Consider the following 24,216-nt stretch of genomic DNA (forward strand, 5'->3'; position numbering starts at 1 on the left):
GGAGTTCTAGAAATTAATATATGGGAAGAGAAATAGATAAATAGGTTCTGGTGCTGTGCTCAGCTGCTTTTACAAGGATTTGACAAGTGAGCAAGGTGATTGTGGCTGGTAGGCTTGAACTAAGCAAGATTACTGCTAGTGAAAAGAATTAATTCTTTGGAAGCTGATTTTTAACAGTTCAGGGTTACAATGCCACAGATTTGAAGAGAGTCTAGAAAACTCTCCATCATTTGTATCTGTAAACCAAAATCAGTCAAGTAACGTTTGATTCAATAAAAAGTAAATGTGTCTCTTGTCTAAAAGTATCGTGGAAAAATTGTTCCAAGATGTTTTCAAACTTCTGAGTTACAAATCACATGGGGAGGTACGATTGATTTATTGTGTGCTGCAATCTGGAGTATTTTATCACTGAATCTTTAGTGAAGAAAGTTGATTTTAATAAAGATGTAACATATTTAGACCAAAAGCCTAGGAATAAAGAAAGAAGCATTTCTATATTACTACGTATCAGGAGAATATAGTTATTCTCTGTGTTTGAGTAGAGAAACCTTTTTCTGTGGTCTGAGTCAGGCCATGAGGGATTGGCTTCATAAATCACAGCTTGAGAGTGGGGGCTGTGTGCCCCTGGGATGCCCAGGCAATGGGAATTAGGCTTAGGCACACAGCTGACACGGCCAGGCTGGTACCTGAATAGATGACAAAAGACTTGTAATAAGTCACACTTTGGTGGAGGAAGGCTGAGGCAGTTATTCCCCAGCCACGCACCTTTGCTCAGTAAGGCCACCGCAGGTCCAGAGAGCTGCATTCAGCAACTAAATGCATCAATTTGTCAGCTGTGGGGCTGCGTGAGAAAGTTTGAAAGTTGTTCAAAAATCTATTTGCCCACAAGGCTTTGGAATCACTGATCTACGGCAGTGAACAAGTTTTCCTTTCAAAAGTTGCATTTCTCAGGGTTAATTAGCTGACTTCCATTCATGCTTAGCTTGTGCCGCCTTCACCTCCTGACTCTCATTTCTTCCTTGACACTCTCCTTTCTTCCCATAGCATGGCTGTGTTTGAACTTCACTGATTCCCAGCTCCATTGCTACCAGTCTGTGCTGGGTCAGCTGTTACCTTTGAGTGTTTTATTCTCCTAAGGCTTGCCTGAATCAGAGTTGCCTTGAAAGCATCGTGCATCACTAATCGTGGGAGAACACAGTGGATCAGGATAGATTCTAAAGGCTCTCTGCAGCCAGACTTAGAGTTTCACATTAGACATCCCTGGATATAAGTAGAGATAGAGCATCTGTGTTGAGGAATAGAGCTCTGCTCTCAACCATGCCAAAGATTGGAGTTCAGTTTGATTTCTGGACTACAGGAAAGGCAAATTCCTTTTTATTTTTGTTTTCCCTGACCTCACTCATTACAGTTAATGCAAAAAGGAGGGGAGGCTGAACTGCATTACAACTAGCAATGTGTGCACAGACTGACAGGGTAATTATTGATGTAGACAGTGGTGGAATGGAGGGGATGACAGGACAACGTTGTACATCACTCACTTTGAAACTATCTCTAGAAACAATAGTTTAAAGAAGATGTTATGTTCAGGATAGAAAAAAAGGGGAATATTTTAACTGACCTTAAACAAAGCCATTACTTTATTGGTTTTTTTCATCTTTGCTTGTGATTGAGCATGAAAAATGCCTCTTGCAAAAGGCAATATTTAATAGCTGTGCTATTAGAAAACTAACTCTAAAGGAAATTGAGTCCTGGGTTTTGCTAATAGATCTATGTATTTGCTAAGTAACAAAGTCAACTCTCAGTTTGAGATCACCATTGCGCATTGCTGCTTTAGGTACACCAAAACCAGGTTCTTTTTTAGCTGTTCTTGGTTCTTACTTTGTCTAAATTCTTGCCTGTATTTAGTACTAATATCTTCTCTCTTTTTCTCTGTGCCAAGCTAAGGGCATGATCCCTGAGATCAGAGATACTCGTCAGTGAACAGAAAATAAAATTGGAAGTAGTGCAAAAAGGTCTGAAGAACTCTAATATGGAAACGGAGGTTTTCTGTAGCCAGAATAATGTCTTAGTGTCACAACTCCTCTTGAAGACAAGTTCTGCCCTGGCTTAGAGGTGGAGCAGAGAAGAAGGGCAAGGAGGTTTGGTGGTTTCATAGAAAGAGACCATGTTAGGGTTTCAGCAGGGCAGGGTGAAGCATCCAGCCGCTGTGACTCCATGTCCATTTCTTCTGTTTGGCTCCATGATGGACTTCCATGGCATTTGTAGCACCAGCTTGTTTGAGGTCTCTGACATTGCACTCTTTTTACCCTTGACTACCAACAGAGGCTAACTTTGGGCTGATTTAAATGAGTACCTTGAACTCTTCCTGTAAGCAGATATAAGTTAAGGTTTTATCCCTCTTGAGTTTAAAAGGGCTGGTCTGCCTTATGACTGTTTCTGATAAAAGTACAAAACTAAATCTTCTGTATAGCTATTCTCTTAAAAATCACTGTAGCAGTAATACCATGTTGTGATTTAATATAAGGAAGTAAATGGCACAATTGGCAGGAATATATTTTGATTAGTGTCCATATTTAATGTAGGCCTTCGGGATACTGGCTGGGATGGAGCAGTTGCTGGACCCATTTTGGCAAATTCTCAACGTGATCTGTGACTTGATTCCTGATTCAGTTGAAGGCAGCAGCAAATTTCTTGAGCCAGGATTTTTCCATGAATGCTTGAACATTTCTTCATTTTAAGTCCAGGGTAAATCATAGATTTGTCTCATCTATAGAGAAGACAATGCAAAGGGCCAAAGTTGGTAGAAGTAAGGGGCAAAGTTGGCAGATGGCCTCAGACTTCAGTTTGTAAAAATCCCCTTTTTTTTCCCCTAAACAATAAGGGCTGTAGTTCACAGTGATTAAGCTACGCACGGCCTGTCATTACAGGGCTGTATTAATTTCTTCTCTGGATTAATCCAAGTAAACATTTCTAGTGACCATATGGCTGTGGTGTCAGGAAAGATGGAAAACTGTAGCATTTAGAGGTGGCACATGGTTCATGGTATCTCACGTGGCTACACACAGTGTGACAAGGTTTTACTCAGATGGAGTTGGACGACACTGACCTTGTTTCTGTTGTACGCCTTTTCTGCCTTGCCACATGGAGTCTTACCCTTCACGCTCAGCTCTGCAACAGCATCAACACCTTCTAGCACCATCACACCACAAGTGGGTGGTGGTCGTAGTTGTTTTGTATGTTACTGTTGTCCAGAATCTACATTAAATGGGTTGAGTTATGTCTCACTCAAGTTTGTTAAAGGATTCGTGCATCTCTGACCAAATCAATGCTTAGAGACATTTAACTAACATCTAAGAGACATCTAAGTCCTAGTGATTGTAAGAAGCTGGGCTGGGCGAGCTGGGCAGAGCACAAAGGCCAAGAGAGTCCAAGGAGTTCAGCAATTGCTAACCCTCTGTGTGGAGACGTTAGTGTCCCCTGGGAAGAGAACTTTTTTAACAAGTTCCCTACAGCGTAAAAGCTGCTGTAGGGAATGAGCCTTTACAGTATTTTCTTGAATTCTCATGTGTGTAATAGCAAGTAATGAAATGTGGTTTGTTTGGGAGCATAAAACCTTTATTATATTGTGTAGATCTTTCTCATACTTAAAAGCCTGTCATGATCTCTTAGAACCTGGTCTGTATGTGCTCAGACTTGACAGTGGGGGTATGTCATTGTGTATTGTCTGGACACCACTGTGATTTTACAAGTGCTAGATAGCTCAAACCAAAAAAGGGGATTTAATGAAGCTCAACAATCTATATCCTGATTGTTGTTAAACACCTGATCTTAGTTTGTAAATTTTCAAACTTTAGAAAGTATGACCATAGGTTAAAAACAATTTAAAAGCTTCTTGACTCCTACTGGAAGTAGCACAGATTTCCTATAGTTTGAGGCCAAGGAGGATCATTAAATCACCCAGTTTGACCTCTTGTTTAGTACAGGCCATTAACTTGACTTGGATTTACTTAAAATGAGCCAAGTGAGTTGAGTTGAAGGACTTTAGTTCGCAGCTGCAGGGCCTGTTTGGTATACCAGGTAGAGAACAGAAGTGCTATCAAAACAATATCTTGCAAAGCTATGAAATTAATTAGGTGAGACATGCTCAGATGATTGCAGCAAGTGACCATTTGCTATGTTTACAGAAAGACAAAATCAACTGAAGTTGTGCCAGTCTGACTGAGGGAAGGAAATGCTTTTCCTATCAAAGTTTGATTGTAGTTTTGATTTTTAAAGTGAGATGTAGAGATCAGGAGTCTAAGAAAAATTATGTCCTTGAAGCCCAAGAGTACTAGTCCTTTCTGTCCAGTGTGCTATCTTGAGCTGTGCCGATATTCAGTATTCTAAAAAAGGCTTAAAAACAAACCGTAAGTTTGCCGGGATAGCTCTGAACTTGGGTTAAAGAATCCCTTCCTGATTCATGCAGATGCGTCAAGTTGTGGGACATGAAGCTTTAGTTGTTCGTTACTATAAAACCTGATGCTGTTTGTCTTTTCAGACTACCATATAAATATCTTACCTCCTTACACTGTGCTTAAATACAGTTTATGTCACCTATTAAAACTAATGGCACTACCCCGAGAATAATTTTTTTCATGGAGGTTGGTTGTAGTATCTGTGTTTGAAACACGCCTTTCCCATAAATGCTGCCTCCCTTTTTTTCTGACAGTGAGTCTATATTTCAGTAATTGGGATTATTTCTGGGATTTTGAATTCCTGATTATTTCACTCTGATCTCAGAGGTGATAATCACCAACGTGATAATCTGCCCAAAAGCAAGGTACATGCTGTTTTAGACATGCTGAACCCTTGGTACACTAAGCTTATTTTCTCCCTCTAGTTTCTATGTAGAGGAGTTGGAGACTCATCGAAGAGTCCCAACCCTGGCAGTTGTAAAGAAGCCTTTCTTACAGGCACATGAGAATGGACTTAATAAGGGCTGTATTATGCAGTGCAATGGATTTAAATCTGTGTAAATCCTTTTCCATTCCCCTGAGAACTTCTGAACATAAGTCACCATCAAACAAATCATGCTACAGAATCTAACTTTTTATTGGGTGTTTCAACTGTTAATGCTGTTTATGGTACGATTTCTTCATCTTTATAGTATAGTTTCTTGGTAGCTTCTCCTCATCTGTCTTTTGAGTTGTGTGTAGTAATTTATGTTCAATTTTTAAACATAATCACCATAAATTAACTATCTTTTTTGTGCAAAAATAATAGATTTTCACTATTTCTCTGCCTTTGTATGCTCCCACAAAGGTTATTGCACATAAGTGTGTACTTCTTTTTTCAGTGGTGCCCAGTGACAGGACAAGAGGTAAGGGGCACAAATTTGAACATAAGTTCTATCAAAACATGAGGAGGAACTTCTTTACTTTGAGGGTGGCAGAGCACTGGAACAGGTTGCCCAGAGAGGTGGTGGAGTCTCTGTCTCTGGAGACATTCAAACCCCCCCTGGACACGTTCCTGTGGAATCTGCTCTAGGTGGACCTGCTTTGGCAGGGAGATTGGACTAGATGTTCTACGGAGGTCCTTCCAGCCTCATTTTATTCTGTGATTTTTCACGCTTCACACATTCAAAAATGTAGTATCAGGTGGCAGCATTCCAAGCTCCTAGGTCCTGGGAATCAGTATTGTCAGAATACCTCAGTTCCAGCCTGGACAGACCATCCCATGCTGGCAGATGGACAGCTCAGCTTCCTCTGTCAACAAAGGCATAAACTGTGGTGGTGGTTGGGTCTCGTTCCATGTCTCTGAGTACTGTGATCGTAATTCATTTAAGCCACTAATCATCATAGTATTTTTGGCCTGGGCTGGTTTCAACTGGAAATGTAAAGTTGCCTTTTTGTCAGTTGCCCTGACTTTAGTGGGAGCTGGAAGTCTCCTTAGAGCTTGCTATCTCAGCAGGATGGTGCTCGCACCGCGTTGCTTTACATGACAGAAGGGGACGTTCACTGCAGAATCCTAACCTTTGTGCAAACAATTCTTTGATTAACGTTCTCCATAACATGTTCTGTCTTTGTGTGTTGCTAACACATAGATCCAAGTGCAGGCACCCCATTCTTACAGGCACATGAGAATGGACTTAATAAGGGCTGTATTATGCAGTGCAATGGATTTAAATCTGTGTAAATCCTTTTCCATTCCCCTGAGAACTTCTGAACATAAGTCACCATCAAACAAATCATGCTACAGAATCTAACTTTTTAATGGGTGTTTCAACTGTTAATGCTGTTTATGGTACGATTTCTTCATCTTTATAGTATAGTTTCTTGGTAGCTTCTCCTCATCTGTCTTTTGAGTTGTGTGTAGTAATTTATGTTCAATTTTTAAACATAATCACCATAAATTAACTATCTTTTTTGTGCAAAAATAATAGATTTTCACTATTTCTCTGCCTTTGTATGCTCCCACAAAGGTTATTGCACATAAGTGTGTACTTCTTTTTTCAGTGGTGCCCAGTGACAGGACAAGAGGTAAGGGGCACAAATTTGAACATAAGTTCTATCAAAACATGAGGAGGAACTTCTTTACTTTGAGGGTGGCAGAGCACTGGAACAGGTTGCCCAGAGAGGTGGTGGAGTCTCTGTCTCTGGAGACATTCAAACCCCCCCTGGACACGTTCCTGTGGAATCTGCTCTAGGTGGACCTGCTTTGGCAGGGAGATTGGACTAGATGTTCTACGGAGGTCCTTCCAGCCTCATTTTATTCTGTGATTTTTCACGCTTCACACATTCAAAAATGTAGTATCAGGTGGCAGCATTCCAAGCTCCTAGGTCCTGGGAATCAGTATTGTCAGAATACCTCAGTTCCAGCCTGGACAGACCATCCCATGCTGGCAGATGGACAGCTCAGCTTCCTCTGTCAACAAAGGCATAAACTGTGGTGGTGGTTGGGTCTCGTTCCATGTCTCTGAGTACTGTGATCGTAATTCATTTAAGCCACTAATCATCATAGTATTTTTGGCCTGGGCTGGTTTCAACTGGAAATGTAAAGTTGCCTTTTTGTCAGTTGCCCTGACTTTAGTGGGAGCTGGAAGTCTCCTTAGAGCTTGCTATCTCAGCAGGATGGTGCTCGCACCGCGTTGCTTTACATGACAGAAGGGGACGTTCACTGCAGAATCCTAACCTTTGTGCAAACAATTCTTTGATTAACGTTCTCCATAACATGTTCTGTCTTTGTGTGTTGCTAACACATAGATCCAAGTGCAGGCACCCCACAAAGCTCTGGGTTCAGGAGAGTTCCTGTGCAGTCACAGTGTCTGTGCTCTGTACACCAATGACAAAGAAATTCCTGAGATGCATCCACTGTGATGTTGCTGCCCTCACACAAACACTTCTCACTATAAATGAGGCTTGTTTGATATTGTTTGGTTTGGCACAAGGAGGAGATAAGGAGGATTAACTAAATATAACAAATATGTTTATACAATGCTCTTTAGCAGAAAATCTGATGTTTCTTGCAGGGTTAAGTAAGCAAAGGCAACGGTAACCTGTCCTGAGGAAAGTATCAGATATAAGTCAGTAGTGAGTGTAAACTGGGATATACATTCGTATATATATCTCTATATACATACACACATATATCTAAAAACCAACTATATATGCAAACTTCTGACTGAGATGTTTTTCGGAATCGCAAGCCTCCAGGAATTGGGAACGCTGAGTTCTGAATTTCTATAAGCAATCTCTACCTGCCAGCTCCCTTCTTCTTGTCTGAACAGTTGCTCAGTTAACAATTGTGCTTGTTTTGGCTGGAAACAGAGGTACTAGTCCTGTACGTGGGCAGGTATGAACATCTATTTTGCGCTTTGGTGCATCTCTGAGATAAAACTGCCAGCTTGGACAAAAGAAGATTTAAGGGCAATATTTGAGGAGGGGAGGTCCTTGTTAAAAACCACTCCTTTAAACAAAAATATAAAAAAAGCATTGACAACTAAACCATTGCTGGAGGAAAGAGGGAGGTAGGAATTTTAAGTTCCCTAATAAAGGTAGTAGTTGAAGTTTTGCAGGAACAATTTATTGGTGTGTCAGAAATGAATTAAACAACTTTAGTATGGTGTTTTCTCTGCTGCAGAGTGAAGTTCTGGGTTGGGATTTTTCTTCTGTAGAACCTGGAAGAAACACGGTGGGCAGTCTGGAGAGGATGGGAAGTTATTTCAGCAAATATAGAGAAACTGTTCAGACCTGTAAGATGATGTATTTCCACAAAGGGCCTTCTTTTCAGTCTGCTGATGAAAAGTCTTGTGGGTTTCCCACCAGTAGAAGCTGCTTAATTACATTTTGTGTATGCTCTTAGAGTACCTGTTTGGTGAGAACCTGACAAATGGTCTTCTGAGAGTAAATCAATTCTGTTTTCTTGGGCTTTCTTGAATATACATGATGTCCGGAGCCTGAAAAGCACAGCAGTGGCACAAGAGGAAGCAAACAGTGGGGCGCCAGTTAGGCTCTATGGTTCTCTGAAAGACTTTGTAGCCTCCTGTAAAGAAAAAGAAGAATGTGCCATTGGCTGTAGTGAGTAAATGGAACCTTCTTGTCTTCTTTGCTCTTGTCTCCTTATAAATAAACCATTGTTGTCCATCCTTGGCATTTGCAGTTCATTGTGATAAATTGGTCTTGATGTGTCTGACATTTCAACCAAGTTGTTTAATGGTGCTTTTCTGAAAAGGCAGATCTTGCTATAACTTGCATTGGTCCAGAATATAACCAGGGTAAGAGCACTCACCATCACGTACAGCGCTAACCCTTTCCCTTCTGGGTGGATGGAGAGGAAAGTAGGAAGCAAACATTTTGGTCACATTAAGCCCAAGAGGCCTGGTTTTGTGTAAGCAGTGTGCAGAAACATTAAGTCTGGATTGCAGTTTCTAAAAGCCCGTTTCATAGCGTGGATGGCATCGTTGAGTCCACTTGTGTTGCTGCAGCATCTCTGAGGGAGGAGAAAAAAAAACCCAACTTGCTGAAATAATGCAGAAGTACTTTCATCAAAATTTTGCTTCGAGTTTTATGCGAGATTCTCTATCTGTTACCTGCCAGTGCTTACGAGTTGTGGCTTCCATGCAATGATTGCTTGGGTGCAGAAACCACTGGAACACAGAGATTTGATGAACTGTGACCAACAGCAGCTTCTGTTGCTGCATCTCTGCAAGTTCAAACTTTGATTTACATTTTTAAAGTGTCTGTAATTACTCTCTCAGAAAGATGATTAACACAGAGATTGTCTTCCATAAATAGGAGTCTTCTGTCCATATCTTTCTAAACCTTTCAGCTTCCCAAAGCTATTAAGATTCTGCCCACAGCAGCCAAGCAAAAGTAATAATAAATCCTTTATACCAATAATATCAATAAATAACCTTTCTGCTGTCTAATGATCCCAGTGTGTTATGATACCATTTTGTAATTATATTTCACCTTCAAAATCAGGTATGTGGAAAGTGTTCTCACCTGTCTTGACCCACTTAGTTCTCAGTGGAGTTTTACTACGAGGATGAAAAAGCTGGTCCTCCTTGGCATTAAAACAAAGTTACCTTTCCATCACCATAGCAAGTAGAACTAGAACAATTTTTTGGGGATGTGGACCAATAACCTGATTAACAAATGTGTTCGTGACTTTCTTTAGTCTCCTAGTTTTCCTTGTTCTTGAACGTACTGCACAAATGCAGACACTTTCAAAGTGCGTAAACATGGGAAGCCATTTGGAGTAATAAATCTGGCAAGGAAAGTTGGTTTTATCCTGTGTATTCTAAGCATGTAGAAACTTGTTTGAGAGCATGGGGTGGCCTAGGAGAAAACCTCATCACAGGGCCCAGCCTGGAATTGAATGGAGGGGAGAAGATGGACTCAGCAGGGTACGAGTGCTCTGTCTCGCACAGCCATGTGCAGGGTGAGGGGACTGGGGACCTCTGCCCCAGCAGCAAACCCCATCTGCCTGGTGCTCTGAAGTGGCTCCTCAGCAACCAGGGTTTGATGGTGAAGATGTTTGGGAGGGAGGAGCTGGGTTTTGGTGGCCATAGAGCTGCACACCTCAGATCTGAGAGGATTTGGAGGCTTTGGTGGAGGAATGCAAAGCCCAGGCAGCTGCTGGAGACCACAGTCTGTATGGTATTTGTGGTAAAAAGCTGTTTCCGCTGATAAGGCCTGGCGGGTCCCTCAGAAGAAAAGGCAGACCTGCTGCTGGGGTTGGGGTCCCTTCACTGCAGCCAGACATTGCGTCCCTCTCACCTCCCCGGGCCTCCTGTGCTGCCTGTGGCCATCCTTGTCCCAGAAGCTGCTGTCTTCTCCTCTGAGTTGCCACCTATGCACGTGAGGGCTGGGTAAGGCCAGCAGAAGTGGTACTTTTGAGGTGCGAGCCCTCTGTGCTGAGGGGCTGGGGTGCTTCTAGGCCAAATGGAACACTTCGGCTCCATTTTTTTTTTCTTGTTTGAGGGGGCTGCTGGTTGCCAATCAGCTGTCACAGAATTTGTTTTTCCCTTCTGTATCCATGAATTATTTGGGCATATTTAAGGATGGTGCACCCTAGAATACAGCTCTGGGGACGGTGCCTGGGGCGGCTCTGCCACAGAGGGACATGGCAGCTTCCTCCAGGGTGAGGGCAAGCACCTTGCTTGACGCCATTTTGCACAGTTGGCGAGTGACCTGGTTTTCAGACGTGCTTGTCTGGCTTCTGTGGCAGGACACAAGTGCTCAGCGCCACCGAGTGTCCCTGCAGTCGTACATTATAAACTGGTGGCTTAGAGGGACCAGGGCTGAGCGGCAAATCCAGGCCACAGGGCCCGGCCTGTGGCAGGGCAACCCCCTGAGCTGGCAGCCATGTTGATCCTGGTGGGGTGTTGTCATGAGGCCTTTCCAATGTCAGGTGATTTTTATTTCAGACCTGCTGGTAAATAATCACAAAGTCTAAGTAAGGAGCCCTTTCCCCCTCCTACTCTGTAGACTATGCAACATTCATAAACGTTATTTCGGTATGCAGTGGGCAAATTTCACCAAAAGTGCTGCCTTGCCTCAGGGTTATAAAACTTCATTACATTCATTATTAAGCGTCTGTCTGTGGCAGGACCTAATTTTTCTTAATATATTGGTTGCCCACAGCTTCTAGAAACTGCTTCTTATAGGACGTCAAGGTGCTAAAACAGAGAAATCTTGGGATTAAATGGCACTGCTTTCTAAGTGGCTGATTGATGCTTTGGGGCTGTAAGATGCCCCTCTACAGCCTTCTTGTCCAGGTGGAAAGGGAGAGGTATAATTTTCATCCTCTATTTCTGTGCACTTGGGAAGCTGATTCCTTTGCATAAATACCTTTACCAGGGCAGGGTAATGTAAAAGTTTTAATTCAAAATTTAGGTTCTTCCCCTTTCAGTAGACCTGCAGCCATATATAACGCTATTGTCAGTAATACCAATGGAAGAACTATTTGAAAACATGTAATTTTTTAAAGAGATAAATTGGTCTGTTTAATAAGCAAATCCTGCCAAACTGGCTGATGATTCCAGAATACTAAACAATTGTTTAAACTGTGGAACATTATGCATTCAAGCAGCCTTGTCACAATAAATGTAGATCTGTTGCTCTTTACACTAGTATGAAAAAAAAAAAAGAATTTTGGCAATGCAAAATAGTTATAAGAGAACTAGCTTCACAGTTTACTTTGTTCCAGATAAATTCAGCAGATTTTTTTTCATAACTATGAAATACAACTGTATTCTTGCATGTACTGACTGGGATTTTGCTTCTGTAGGTCTTCCTGTCTCTCCATGTCTTAAATCGCAGTCGCCTTTGATTTAGGCAGTTACAGTTAAGTTTTTTTAACATGTGCGAGTTCATGCTTGTGCTTGCCCCTTTTTCCCCAAGCTTACTGACCATACTTTGCCTAGATCATTAAGTCTAGAAATTGCCTTGCAATACCAAACATATCAGTAAACCCTTATACTAAAATTGGGCAATTCATTTTTCCTGACTTGATTTGAGGTAGTATTTTCAGAGCAGTTTGTTCAGTGCTACTGCTGCTGTATGAAGGGTGCTAGTGTTTTAATAATAGCAAAAGCACAGTTTATTGGGGGTTTGAGGCAGTCGCAAACACGCCATGCTGTGTTGAGCATCACTCAGACTGAGTATCCCAGTCCTTCTACCAGCCCTAGGTTCTTAGTTGAAATCCCTGTTGATCTACTGAAGCAACTCCACCAGTTCATTTTAATTGAATTAAGCTTGAAAATAAGAGTGAGGGATGGTATTTTTTTTATTTGCATATTCCTGTACAGTTGTGTTCCTGGAAGGGGCTGGCTGGGTCAGACACAAGCTGGAAGGACAGGAAGGTCCTTGTTTCTGGGGAAGCCAGTGTGAGGAGACCTGATTGAGGAGGCATCAGCTTGTTGCGGAGAGGAAAGTGGCAGCACAAAGCTGGGCACTCCTAGCCCATGTGCAGGCTGAGATGGCAAGGAGAAGGTGGGAAAGGGCTGCCAGGCCCCGAGGGTGTATAAGGAGCCACACAGCCTATGCACAGTTTATTGCAACTTGGCATCACTGGAGTGGCCAGAAACCAGAGCCTGCGTGCAAGGAAATGCTGGGTAGGGGACAAATGCATACAAATCAAACTTCTGTCTCTCTCCCCTAATTCCTTTGAGTTTAAAGTTAAGCTTCTTGGATTTTGCTAAAATAAACAGTGGCACTTTTTTTTGCACCCCTCTCTTTTTGTTTTTTTCATGTAAAAGTATTGTGATCTCTTTTGGGGAACACATACAGGATATGTAAGCAGCCAGACCTCAAAATCAGTGTTGACTTAAGATTTCATTACAATATGCATCGGGATTGAGTCGTACAAAGTAAAAGTAACTTTAAAAGTGCAAACAATGTTAGCAGTGTCTAGAATTATGTTTAACTTCAAGTTTTTTCCTTTGTTTTTTCAGCCAAGCAAGTATGTCCAGCTGAAAAAATTAGCTGTGGAGACCTAAGCAACAAATGTATCCCGTCGTCCTGGAGATGTGATGGGCAGAAGGACTGTGAAAGTGGTATTGATGAGGCTGGTTGCACTCCTGGTGAGTTAGAGTAATACTTTAATACGTATGCAACATCTCCTGTTAGGACTATAAAAGTCCTAGAGTGACTATTACAAATTGCATGCAAAGGGATGACTTTTCCTGCCAACAGATTCATCCACTCTACATTTGCAATGCTAAATAGTGAATTTTATAAAAAGAGGAAAGAAGGATTCTCCAGTTGGAGCTGCCTGGAGAAAATAAAGTGAGCTCTATGGAGAATTAAGTATTCTTTCACTATTGTTGCAGAACATAGTTAGTCAGTTTGGAACACAATTATCAGGGTTAATACTCAAATGATACGGTATGGACCTAAATAATAATGTTCAAACCTTCCTCCGTGGTAGCTCAGCAGCTTCCTGCCATGTCCTTCCTCCTGCAGAGCATAGCCCTATAGACTAAGGCTATCCTCTGATGGGATATAATAGATAGGCCTGGACGCTTCTTTATTAATGGCTTGTTGGTTTCACTGGACAGAGAGAGAATGATATACTGTTTACTGTAACTGTTTTAAATTCTGTCCCTAAGTGGCCATTGCCTTTTATTAGGCCTTTCTCTGCTGAATGAAAGAGCTCTTTAACAGTGTTTTCCCTCTGTGAAAACTCCTACACTGTGTGATCAAGCCATTTCTCAAACTGTCTTTTTGATAGACTAAACATATTTAGTTCTTCATGCTTCTTGTTGTCGAATTCTTTTTTTTTTTTTTTGAATGAATGCTTGACTCATTTCTGTGGCTCCCTTCGGTATCCCAGCTGATTTTCCAACTTTCTTTTTATACAGACCACCAGAACTTAGGGAACCTCAGTCTTACCAGTCTGTGCAGATGTAAAATCATCTTTTTAATACTGTTCTTATATAACTCTGTTGTTATTAAATTCTTTGTGTGCAAATGATCCCGGGCTATTAAGAAGCTATCTCATGCTCTGTAGTTATTCACCCATACATCAATATTTCTAATGTTGCACGTGATATCAGCAATGTTATTTTTACTTCCAGATTACTGGTGAAAGGGTTGAATGATTACATGCAAGCACATATTGATGTTTCTTCATTTGAAAACCAAATTTTGGGCTCTAACACCTGGCCAGTTCATAATCCACATTATATCTTTTCATTGAAGTTGTGTAATGAAATATGTTTTATATCAACATTTTGTGGTTCTGAGTAAAACACTGGGGGTAAATGTATTTCTTTGCAGTCAGCTTTATCAAACAAAAGCTTACCAAAGATTTTACTGAGCAACCTATTTCCAGTGTTTAGCCACTCAATATAAAAATATTTTTTGAATTGTCCTTTTTCTTTTTTTTCCTTTGTCACGACTTGTGCCCATTGCTGCTTCTCCTTTTGCTGTGCACTTCTGAGAAGACTTGGCTTCCAGCTTTGCTGTATCACCCCTTTAGATACTGGAAAATTGCATTAAGATCTCCCTCTAACCTTCCCCAGATTAACTAAAGCCATTTCCCTCAGCCCTTCCACATATATCATTGCTCCAGCACCATAGCCACCTTGCTGGTTGGACCCTCTCCAGGTTGCAAATGCCTCTCCTGTACAGTTAGGGTGGCATAAAGCAGGACATAGTATTTCAGATACAACCTAACAAGTACCAGCTAGAGGAGAATAACCACTTCTCTCAACCTGATGGCTTCACTCTTGCTAATGAAACCCAGTGTGTGGTTCATTATGTATGAAGCTCGAAATGGATGTTCAGTGAGACTGACTAATTCAATTAACTACAGATTAGACACAAAGTTTTCCAAAGCATCTCCATTCCATATTGTACATGACATGTTGCCTTACGTTGCCTTCTGTTTCATGTGGAATTAAGTGGGGTGCATGGACATTTCCGAAGTAATAATTTTTTTATGATGTGGTAAGTTGCTGATGTGCTTAAACCTCTGCGCCTGTGTCCTTTAAGCTAATGATGTTTTGGCAGTTCTCAAAAGTATTTTATTTGTTTTCTGGATGAAACTCTTGGTGTTCTCTCTGCAGCATATGAGGTTTTTTTCCCTTTGAATGGCAGGCAGGCTTGCATTAGAGACAAGTTCAGAAGCGAGGTTTTTTTCCCTTTGAATGGCAGGCTTGCATTAGAGACAAGTTCAGAAGAGAACTGTAGCTGCTATTGAAAAAATATTCTTTTCCCAATATGAGTTAGTGAAATTAAAACATTTTTTACACTGGAGGCTGCCTCCACTAATTTAACGCTGCTGCTGCCTATACCAGTAGGAGTTGTCTCATGGAGTCTTTTATTTATAATAAAAATCTACTTGAAATTGCTTTGAACTTCTTTTTTTCAAGGCTCTAGGTAAGCATCAGAATAAATGTAAATATGTTCTGAACGCCATATAATTTCAGCATAATGACGCGATTAATGGATTTAGAAATAGCTGAGTGTTTCCCTTCTGGATGTTTCAGCATCTCTAGCCTTGCTTATCTTCCACTCTTTTAGTGCACGTGCAGGTTCTTAAAATGGAAATTTAATCCAAGGACAAATTACCATCTTCTGATGGTTGTTGGGTAACTCATGTGAAATGATTTAGGAACTAAATGAAGGTCACTTATGATTGTGTGTTGTCCCCACACAGGCTGCCACCCAGTCACTGCTGGGTCCAAATGTGGGATGGTTCTTTAGCCAAGGGACCAGGTAGAAAGGCGCTGACAGGCAAACTTGGAGCCTCCTGGGTGGGTGCAAACATCAGAAGCTTTCAGTCCTAAGATCTGTCGACTCAGCACCTTTCAGAGGCATTAAGAATTCACTTGGAGAAGGGAACAGGAGGCACTGCTGAATGGCTGCAGTGGGAGCATTTTCAGTCAAGTTGCTTGTCAAATTATGGTGTTTTCCTCATGGATGAGAACAAATGTGTTAGCCGTTTAAACTCTGAGAGCTTGTGGAGGATTGATAGCTATCCTCTCTTTTATCCAAATCTGATAAACCTCACTAAGCCTATCCACCGATACTCTGGTAACATTCCCATTTCTTCTATGTTCAGAATCCCTTTTTTCTTATCTCAGCAGCACAGCATCCTGACACACACACAAAAAAAAAGTCTGTTCCTAGGTTCAGATTCTCTCACACAAAAAAGTCTGTTCCTAGGTTCAGATTCTCTTTTTTTTTTCTTTTTTAACCTCTGAACTCACATTTTTGTTCTCATTGTAAATGAAGCTTTAGCACGGACTGTCAGCAGCAGCCCCTTGGAGCAGAGCTCTCTGTCATAGCTGAAGTTGTACCTCTCACAGAGCTGACCAACTTGTCTATAAATAACATATCTTTCTGGATAAATGTTTGGAATGGAGTTTATTTGTGGTCAGGATAATTTCTGTGGTGAGAGCTTGCATTTGCAATAAACAAGTGGAAGATGACTTGAAGATATGAGTGAGGGCATCCAGAATAAATACCCTAAGCTCTTTCTAAATCCATGTTAATAAAACCTATTACTTTGAACTAATGTGACACTTTAAAGAAACTTTAACTATGGATACTTGTATTTCTTGATAGGAATAACTGGCTCTTAATATTATAATTCTTCAAAATAACTTAATATGGAGTTATGAGCCTGCGTTTCTGCATTGGTGATTTGTAGCACTAACAAAGCTGTGCTGGTGCCCAGATACATGAGTGGTGCCTGGTTGTGTTAAGACTGTGCAAGTGCCTGTCCCTATGTCAAAATGTTCACAGTCCAAGTTAAGGGAGGAGCTACAGCAGGAGTGTGCAGGAGAGGAAAACAATAATTATGGCGGTAGTATCATTCAAAATTGTAAGAACAGTGGAAGTATAATGTTTTTTTTTTTTCCGCCTGTCTCTGCTTCTGGCCTTCAACGACTTGCTTTTCAGATGCCGTTCTGGATTTGATAATTCTTGATGGATTTTTCTTCTCAGAATTATGCAATTGCTTTTTGAATCAGTGTGAAATTTATCCAGCATAGTCAGTGTAGGCACTGGCAGGGCCAGCTGGAGAGAGAAAGCTGCTGTTTAGAAATTCTGAGACAGAAGTATAAAATACAAATAAGAGAATCTTCTGTTTGAGTTGGGTTCTCCTTTGTGCTTTGTATCAGTCACTGCTTTGGTGCACCTTGCACAAATGGAAACAAACCCGTGCTCTATATCCCTCTCCTTTGCTTTTGGCTGTTGTTGAAGACTTGCTGTTTCAACTGGCACTCGGTGTGATCTGAAAAGGGTTTGTCACAGCAGTGCTCAGAGTATCTTTTCTTCAAGGTAGAGAATTTGCAGGGTTCTTTGCTGTCATCGTGCAACCTCCTTTACACAAAGGGTTCAGCTACAGTCAGGACTTACCTAAGTGCAGGTATGTCTACAGCAGGAGTGTGCAGGAGAGGAAAACAATAATTATGGCGGTAGTATCATTCAAAATTGTAAGAACAGTGCAAGTATGTTTTTTTTTTCCCCGCCTGTCTCTGCTTCTGGCCTTCAACAACTTGCTTTTCAGATGCCGTTCTGGATTTGATAATTCTTGATGGATTTTTCTTCTCAGAATTATGCAATTGCTTTTTGAATCAGTGTGAAATTTATCCAGCATAGTCAGTGTAGGCACTGGCAGGGCCAGCTGGAGAGAGAAAGCTGCTGTTTAGAAATTCCGAGACAGAAGTATAAAATACAAATAAGAGAATCTTCTGTTTGAGTTGGGTTCTCCTTTGTGCTTTGTATCAGTCACTGCTTTGGTGCACCTTGCACAAATGGAAACAAACCCGTGCTCTATATCCCTCTCCTTTGCTTTTGGCTGTTGTTGAAGACTTGCTGTTTCAACTGGCACTCGGTGTGATCTGAAAAGGGTTTGTCACAGCAGTGCTCAGAGTATCTTTTCTTCAAGGTAGAGAATTTGCAGGGTTCTTTGCTGTCATCGTGCAACCTCCTTTACACAAAGGGTTCAGCTACAGTCAGGACTTACCTAAGTGCAGGTATGCTGAAAAAAAATGAAACCATCATCTTAAACAATAGATAAGCCAAATAGTTCTTTTGAGCTCCTCATCTTCCCCTGTACAATCTAGCCCTATAAAAAGCTAGCCTTAGAAGTAAGCAGAGCAGACTGGATTCATCGAAAATAAGGGTCCTGTTTGCCATGTCTGGAGTGAGAAACAACAATTTGATAGGTGAAAGCCATTAAAATAAAAACTTCCACAGAAATTCGTTAAACAGCCTTTGCTGGCCTGTTAGGCCTGGTCTGGTACCAGTATTAGGAAAGCAGTTATTCTCATAAGCAGTGCAGGCACTGACCCCATCGTACAGCTTGGAAGCCATTGTCAGTGGATGGGAAGGCACTACACTGTTTTTCACCCATGAAAAAACAGGAAAAATGGTGTGATTTTCACTCTGTGGAAGAACTTCCCAAGGAAGCAATGGAAGCTGTGAATTACTTAACATGGAGTGGATAAAGCACCAGTGATTAAGGATCCAGATTTGTGTCTGCACAGGCTGTAATTGCACCAGGGATTAATTGCAGGTATTAATCCTTGCACGTAGGTAGGTAAGTGCCTGTCTTCCTAAATAATTTACTTCCAGCAGGTGGGCTTTAAGTCCACTGCTAACTTCCAGTGCACGAACAATTTTTGAAAATGCACATATCTGCCTTTTTAAAACAAAAAGAGTATATTAAAAGAAAAACACCTTATTTTTCAGTTCTTTGGAGCAGAAATAATTTGTGTCTTTACAATACTAAGCGTGTTGTAGTTATAGGTCAGGTTTAGTCCTCTAAAATAGACGTCAACAGTTAATAATGCAAAAGTGGTCTTGAATTTGCTGGCTTGGAGGTGCTGCCTTCCTCTGTCTTATTTCCCTGGTTGAGGTTTTCTGCTCCCAGTGCACCTAACCTCTGTCACAATTGATTGGACAAGCTTAGGAATGCGTTTACTGAGACTAAAAAGAGAAATTAAGTACGAGAGACTGTAATTAAAGCATCACAACTCGGGGTCGGTCTGGACTTTACTAACTACTGCAGAATTTGTTAAATCTCTGCTAAGAGAGATATTAACCAGTGTTTTGTCAGCTATTCAGAAATGCAGAGAGCATTTCAGCGTGGCTTTAGAACAGAGGAGCTCCCATCCTGTAACAGCTGAAATGGGCATTGCACCCCTTTAATGCACACATCGCTTGTTCTTCCTGACAGGACTCTGGGGTGCTCAACAGGGAGAGCAAGGCTCTGGCCCCATCTCTTCTGATTGTGTTACTGGTTCTAATCTGGACCGCTTCTTGCAGCCAGTATGGAAATTGTGTCTTGCAGATGAGGAGTTGGAAGTGTTCAATTTTCCCCTTTCCCAGTTTTCCAGAGAAATGATGTATTTATTGATATATTGATAGTATAATAACCTACTTTCCCATACTGTGATTTATTCTGCTTAACTATGTTACAGAGACAACAATCCCTGGGAGCTCGTGCAGATGACAGACATACTTATGCTGATCTCATAAAGTTATCCAAGGGTGAGAGCCAGGAATTCTTGCAGGAGACTCATTACAGTGACAGCCTCATTACCAACAGCATCTTCTTTTGGACCTTAGTCTTCCAGCTTTCACTGCTGACCCTATATCTCAGAATTAGTTCTAGATTTTCAGCCCTGTGATTTGATATGCCAGATGAAAAATGAACAAACTGGGTAAAGGTTTTAAAATAATAAGGGAAATAACAATAAGCACATTTTTGCTCAGCTGTAGCCCACATGTCCTTGCTGTGGTAGCTCCCAGCCTTCACATTTCCATAGAATATATATCACTTACAAGATCCTCATGGCAGAAACTTTTCACTGACTCTTTTCTGGCAAAGGCCCAGGCACACTTGTGATGCTCTATAAAAAGCAGCAGTGCCTACAAGTGGGGGGTCCTTTTCTTGGAAGATCCAAGTGCAGAAAAGTTTAAGAGTCAATTCTTTCCAGTGCCCTGCTCAATAGCCCTCACATCACCTGAGAGCCATTGGCAGGAGGCAGAATTTAAAGCAAGCTAAAGCTGGTCTGATCCCTCCAGCAGATCCACCTGGTGATGAGCCAGCTGAAGTGGAGAAATTGCAAAGCTGATTTAAAGCCACCTTCCTCCATGCTGCCCCTGCACCTGCACTTACATGAAGTGACCTTTCTGTTGACAATTATATTGCTGTATCTTCTTTTTTCATTGTCCTGTAGTAGTAAGGAGCATCATGTTGTCTCAGTATGATTTTCTTCTTGATGCAGTAAGAGGTACCTGTGTTTTGCATCTGAGTCACAGTTCCAGTGCTATTTATTAGGATGTGAACATACCTACTGATAATGTAGCACTAATTTTATATTCCTTTGCAGTCTGATTAATACATGCCTTCATCAAAGTTAGGAATTCTGTTCGTTACCTTCATTAACAGGCTAGGCGCAGAGTGATGTACTGTTCCTCAGTCAGCTCAGGGGGAAATCAAACCCAAAGGATGAGACTTTGCCATATATTCTCCCTGAGAAACCCACCAATTTTAATGGGGTTAAAGCCCATAGTATTGCATTTGTGCCTGTAGACAAAATATTTATCTACTGTCACTATTCATGATAATTTCAGCATATGATGAAAAGAGACATGGCTGGCCTGAAATTCTGGTCATTTTATAGAAGGTAACTGTAATTTGGGTATACTTGCTATGGTGAAGGAATCTACAATTACTTCCAAGAATGGAGAGAAAATGACTATAGATTTAACAAATGAAAGTCCTTCATAAATAAGATAAGGTAGCACAGCAATGATATCCTCTGGGCTTTACATGATGTTTAATTACTGGACAGCTGGAGGGATTAGTGCCTGTGCATTATGCCCTGGCTCTCAGAAATTAAACATGTACAGCTGCCACTTTATCACTGCTTAAAGTATTAGAGCTCCTTCGAAAGCAATAGTAATTGCAGAAAAATCCCCATTGTTATTTAGGAAAAATCTCAGCCCACAATCATATTTGTCCTGAGTTCCTTCAGAACAGAACAGCAAGAAAAATGAGATTGGTGGTTACCTTTAATTGCATTCTTACAGGAAAAATGAAGGTGGTTGCATTTTTAATATATTGGATGCTTGTTGTAATTAAATGTAAAATACTGAACTCAGGTTAGAGGTAAGATAGTCAAGAATTAAACCTTAAAGCCATGGCCTAAGCTGTGCCAGGGCTCTACCTGCAGAAGGTTAGGGCAAAACAGCTTTGTTTTCCCTGCTGCTGTCTCTTGAGCTTAGGTTTAGAAAAGAACAGACACATGTAACATCCTGCAAATGGAGTTTCCCAATCCTGAGCGGTGCCTTGCTCACCCCAGCAGGCGCCGGTGGTGGCCTCTGCACATTTGCTCTGTGCTGATCCCTCAGGTACGGATAAATTGTCTGTATCACTATGTTCCATGAATAATTCATTCTTTAAAGTGTAATAGACAAAAACACAATATGAAAACAAGATAAATTAGAATTCGGTACTTTTACAATGTTTTCCCTGAAGGTGCACTAGGAAAAAAAGAATAGAGGCAAAGAACACACTGCAAGCGCACTCACACACAAACACACACACCAGTCTTGAATGCCTGAAATGATGATTTTTCACAGAGTTGTGGAGGAGTGGTATGAAAGAACTGGTTTTATACAAAGATTTGTGGATAATTAAAACAAACCTAATACTGCTGGACTGCGTATGACCTGTGCACAAACACAAAATCTTTGTCCTGCTGCTGTTTCTGTACTTTAGATGGAGAAGTTGTCTGTGATTCTTCTTTCCAGTCTCACGTGTTGTACTGTCATAGGAGCAAAATTGGCCTGTAGTTATGTTTGTCTTCTGGGCAGTCTATCTTTCAACAGTTAGAGCTCTTGGAGTTGAAATAGCCAAGAAATTGCATCTCTTATTGCCAAATATGATTGTGTTTCATGTCCCTGAAGTGCTTTCTTCATAAGAATGGAGCTATAATTTTGAGCCTATTCATCCAAAAAGCAAGAATCTATTAGTTTTATTAAGGGAAAATCTTCTGTAGCTGTCAGTGCCAACGATAGTGCTACAATGGCAGATACGTGGGTAGGAGTTCCATCCTTCAGTGGCCATGAGTACATATGTGTTACGCTAATTAATGAGTGCTTAACAGTTATGCTTCCTGAGCATATGATCTGAAGACTGAATTAAAATCAGTTAGCTTGAACTCAGTACAGTCCTACGCAGGAGAGGACCATGTAATGTTTGATGCAAAACCAAAGAAAAGCTGTTTTATGAGTCATGTTAATGGATAAAACAACATCTGAAAATTATCTTAGTGGCTGAAATAGACTATTTGCATACAGAGGATGATAAAATGGTTGGATTAACTTTGCTTATATCTTGCAAAGAAATCTTTTTATTTGATAAAATAGAACTGGGAAAGTTTAGCTCACAATAAAGTGCACTTCAATACACTTCTTTTCTCCAAAAAGTTGAAAGTAATTGCTCATGTTGTACAATTGATTCTTCATCTCAGCCCAAATCAAACAAAACATTGCCTTCTATTTCAAAGCCATAGAAACTGAAGGGCAAACCCTAATGCCATAGAAATCTCACTACTATTAAAGAGAGTGCAGTTAGCACATGACCCTTACACTTTTAATTGCAGTGAGTGTCACTCAGTGCTTAATTTTCCATTTGAGTAGAAAATCTAAGACTTTTTTTTCTAAAAATGATTGCCGTTCTTTTCTGGGATTGTGGGTATATTATGTATGTACATTGTTTGCATCAAATGTTGCTTTGCCCCCTAATATCACATCACTGAAAAGAATTTGGGCACTGGTTGTTTCCTGCAAAGTCTGTTTATCTCTCCCTCTCCCGAAACCACTGCAGTAGTCTTGTCTTTATAGACTTTGTCAGTACAGTATGTGCTTCATAACCTTGAATCTGGCTCCACTGAATCCTGCCAGTTGTCTCATATCCTCGGTGCTTCTTTTTTAAGGTACTTTTCCCTTCAGATCAGTTGCCTTGCAGACTCTTTTATTTCAAAAGCATCTTTTTAATTGTTATTGCACCTACATTCAAACTCATTTTGGATATCTGTTTCTGGAGAAATGTGAGAGACAGTTGGGTAAACTGGGGGTGTGAGATGTGACAACTCTCAGTGTTTTCCTTGTTTTGTCTGTACTCCAGAAGAGTTAATGGTGCCGTGTTCCACATGCAGTGAATATTTAAGTCTAATAGTGAAGCAAAATGCAATAAGAAGAAATATCTCCTCTTACAGAGAATTCCCATCAAGCAAAGTAAATTAGTGGAAATGGAGATTTTATGGGGCAGTGACCTCATTGCTTGCAACGTGAGCAACTGCTTTGTCCCTCATTACTCAGCTGAGTTAAACCCTGTGAGCCCTCAGCTGCTGTAGCTGCCAGATTATCGTGCTGAAGCCAGGCTCTTCTCTCTGCCTTACCTGTTTGGCCCATTAGTTCAGAAACGTCTCCTGAGGGTGGCCAATATGGCTTTTCTTCGCTCTATTTTTCACAGATAGGCCTGTGCGGCAATTCCATCAACAAAGAATTCTACCTAAGAATTCAGATTTTTTTTATTTCTCTGCGAGTGCTTTTGAGGTGAACACAGTTTTTATGACTCCCTTGTTCCTTATCTGTGTTCAGTAAAATATTGTAGATTGTTACAAACCTCTAGATTTCCCTTCTTAGTTACGGCAGTGTGAAAGATTCAGTTGATTCTGGTGGAACAGTTCAGTTCTCCAGCTGGTTAAACTGGTGCCATCCCTGTGCTTGGGAACATGTGGGTAAGGAGGAAGTGACAGCCCAGTGACATAGCTGGGGACCAACAGACGTGGGTTTGAATTCCTTGCCTTTCCCAGCCAGAAAAAAAAAACAAACAGAGCTTGCCAATTTTCAGAGAATAAAACAAATAGTGCTGTCACTTGCCGATGTGACTGAAGCTTTTAAGATTCTGATGAAGTCTCTCTCCTGAGCTGGACGTAAGAACCCAGAAAGCGATGGAGAGGACAGGCAGGTATATAATAAGGCAGTTTGTGTCTCTATTAGCAGATGAGCACAGGGTGGAAGTCTGCCCAATGCATGGAAGGTAAGATCGATGGAGGAGGCTTTTCCTGGCAAAGCGTCTGTGCTTTAAACTCTGCAATGGCAAAATTAACTCCGGGTCACACAGAAAGGTCTGTGCAGGCAGTTCTCATAACCACAGGGGATCCTGCTGAATCCAAGAGGTCTGTGTACGCAGTGA

At 41.1% G+C, this 24,216-nt stretch overlaps 1 protein-coding gene across 3 annotated transcripts in view; it reads left to right on the forward strand.

Moving 5' to 3' along the window:
• The window catches only part of LRP8 (LDL receptor related protein 8), a 191,899-nt gene that overhangs the window by 135,847 nt on the left and 31,836 nt on the right, over positions 1-24,216 (forward strand). For all 3 annotated transcript variants that reach the window (XM_014939436.1, XM_014939437.1, XM_014939439.1), the window contains one exon: positions 12,938-13,066. In XM_014939436.1, the coding sequence (XP_014794922.1) occupies positions 12,938-13,066 (129 nt within the window). The remainder of the gene's footprint in view (positions 1-12,937; positions 13,067-24,216) is intronic.

The sequence above is a fragment of the Calidris pugnax genome, unplaced genomic scaffold, assembly GCF_001431845.1.
Source record: "Calidris pugnax isolate Ruff unplaced genomic scaffold, ASM143184v1 scaffold18, whole genome shotgun sequence".
Classification (NCBI taxonomy): Eukaryota; Metazoa; Chordata; class Aves; order Charadriiformes; family Scolopacidae; genus Calidris; species Calidris pugnax.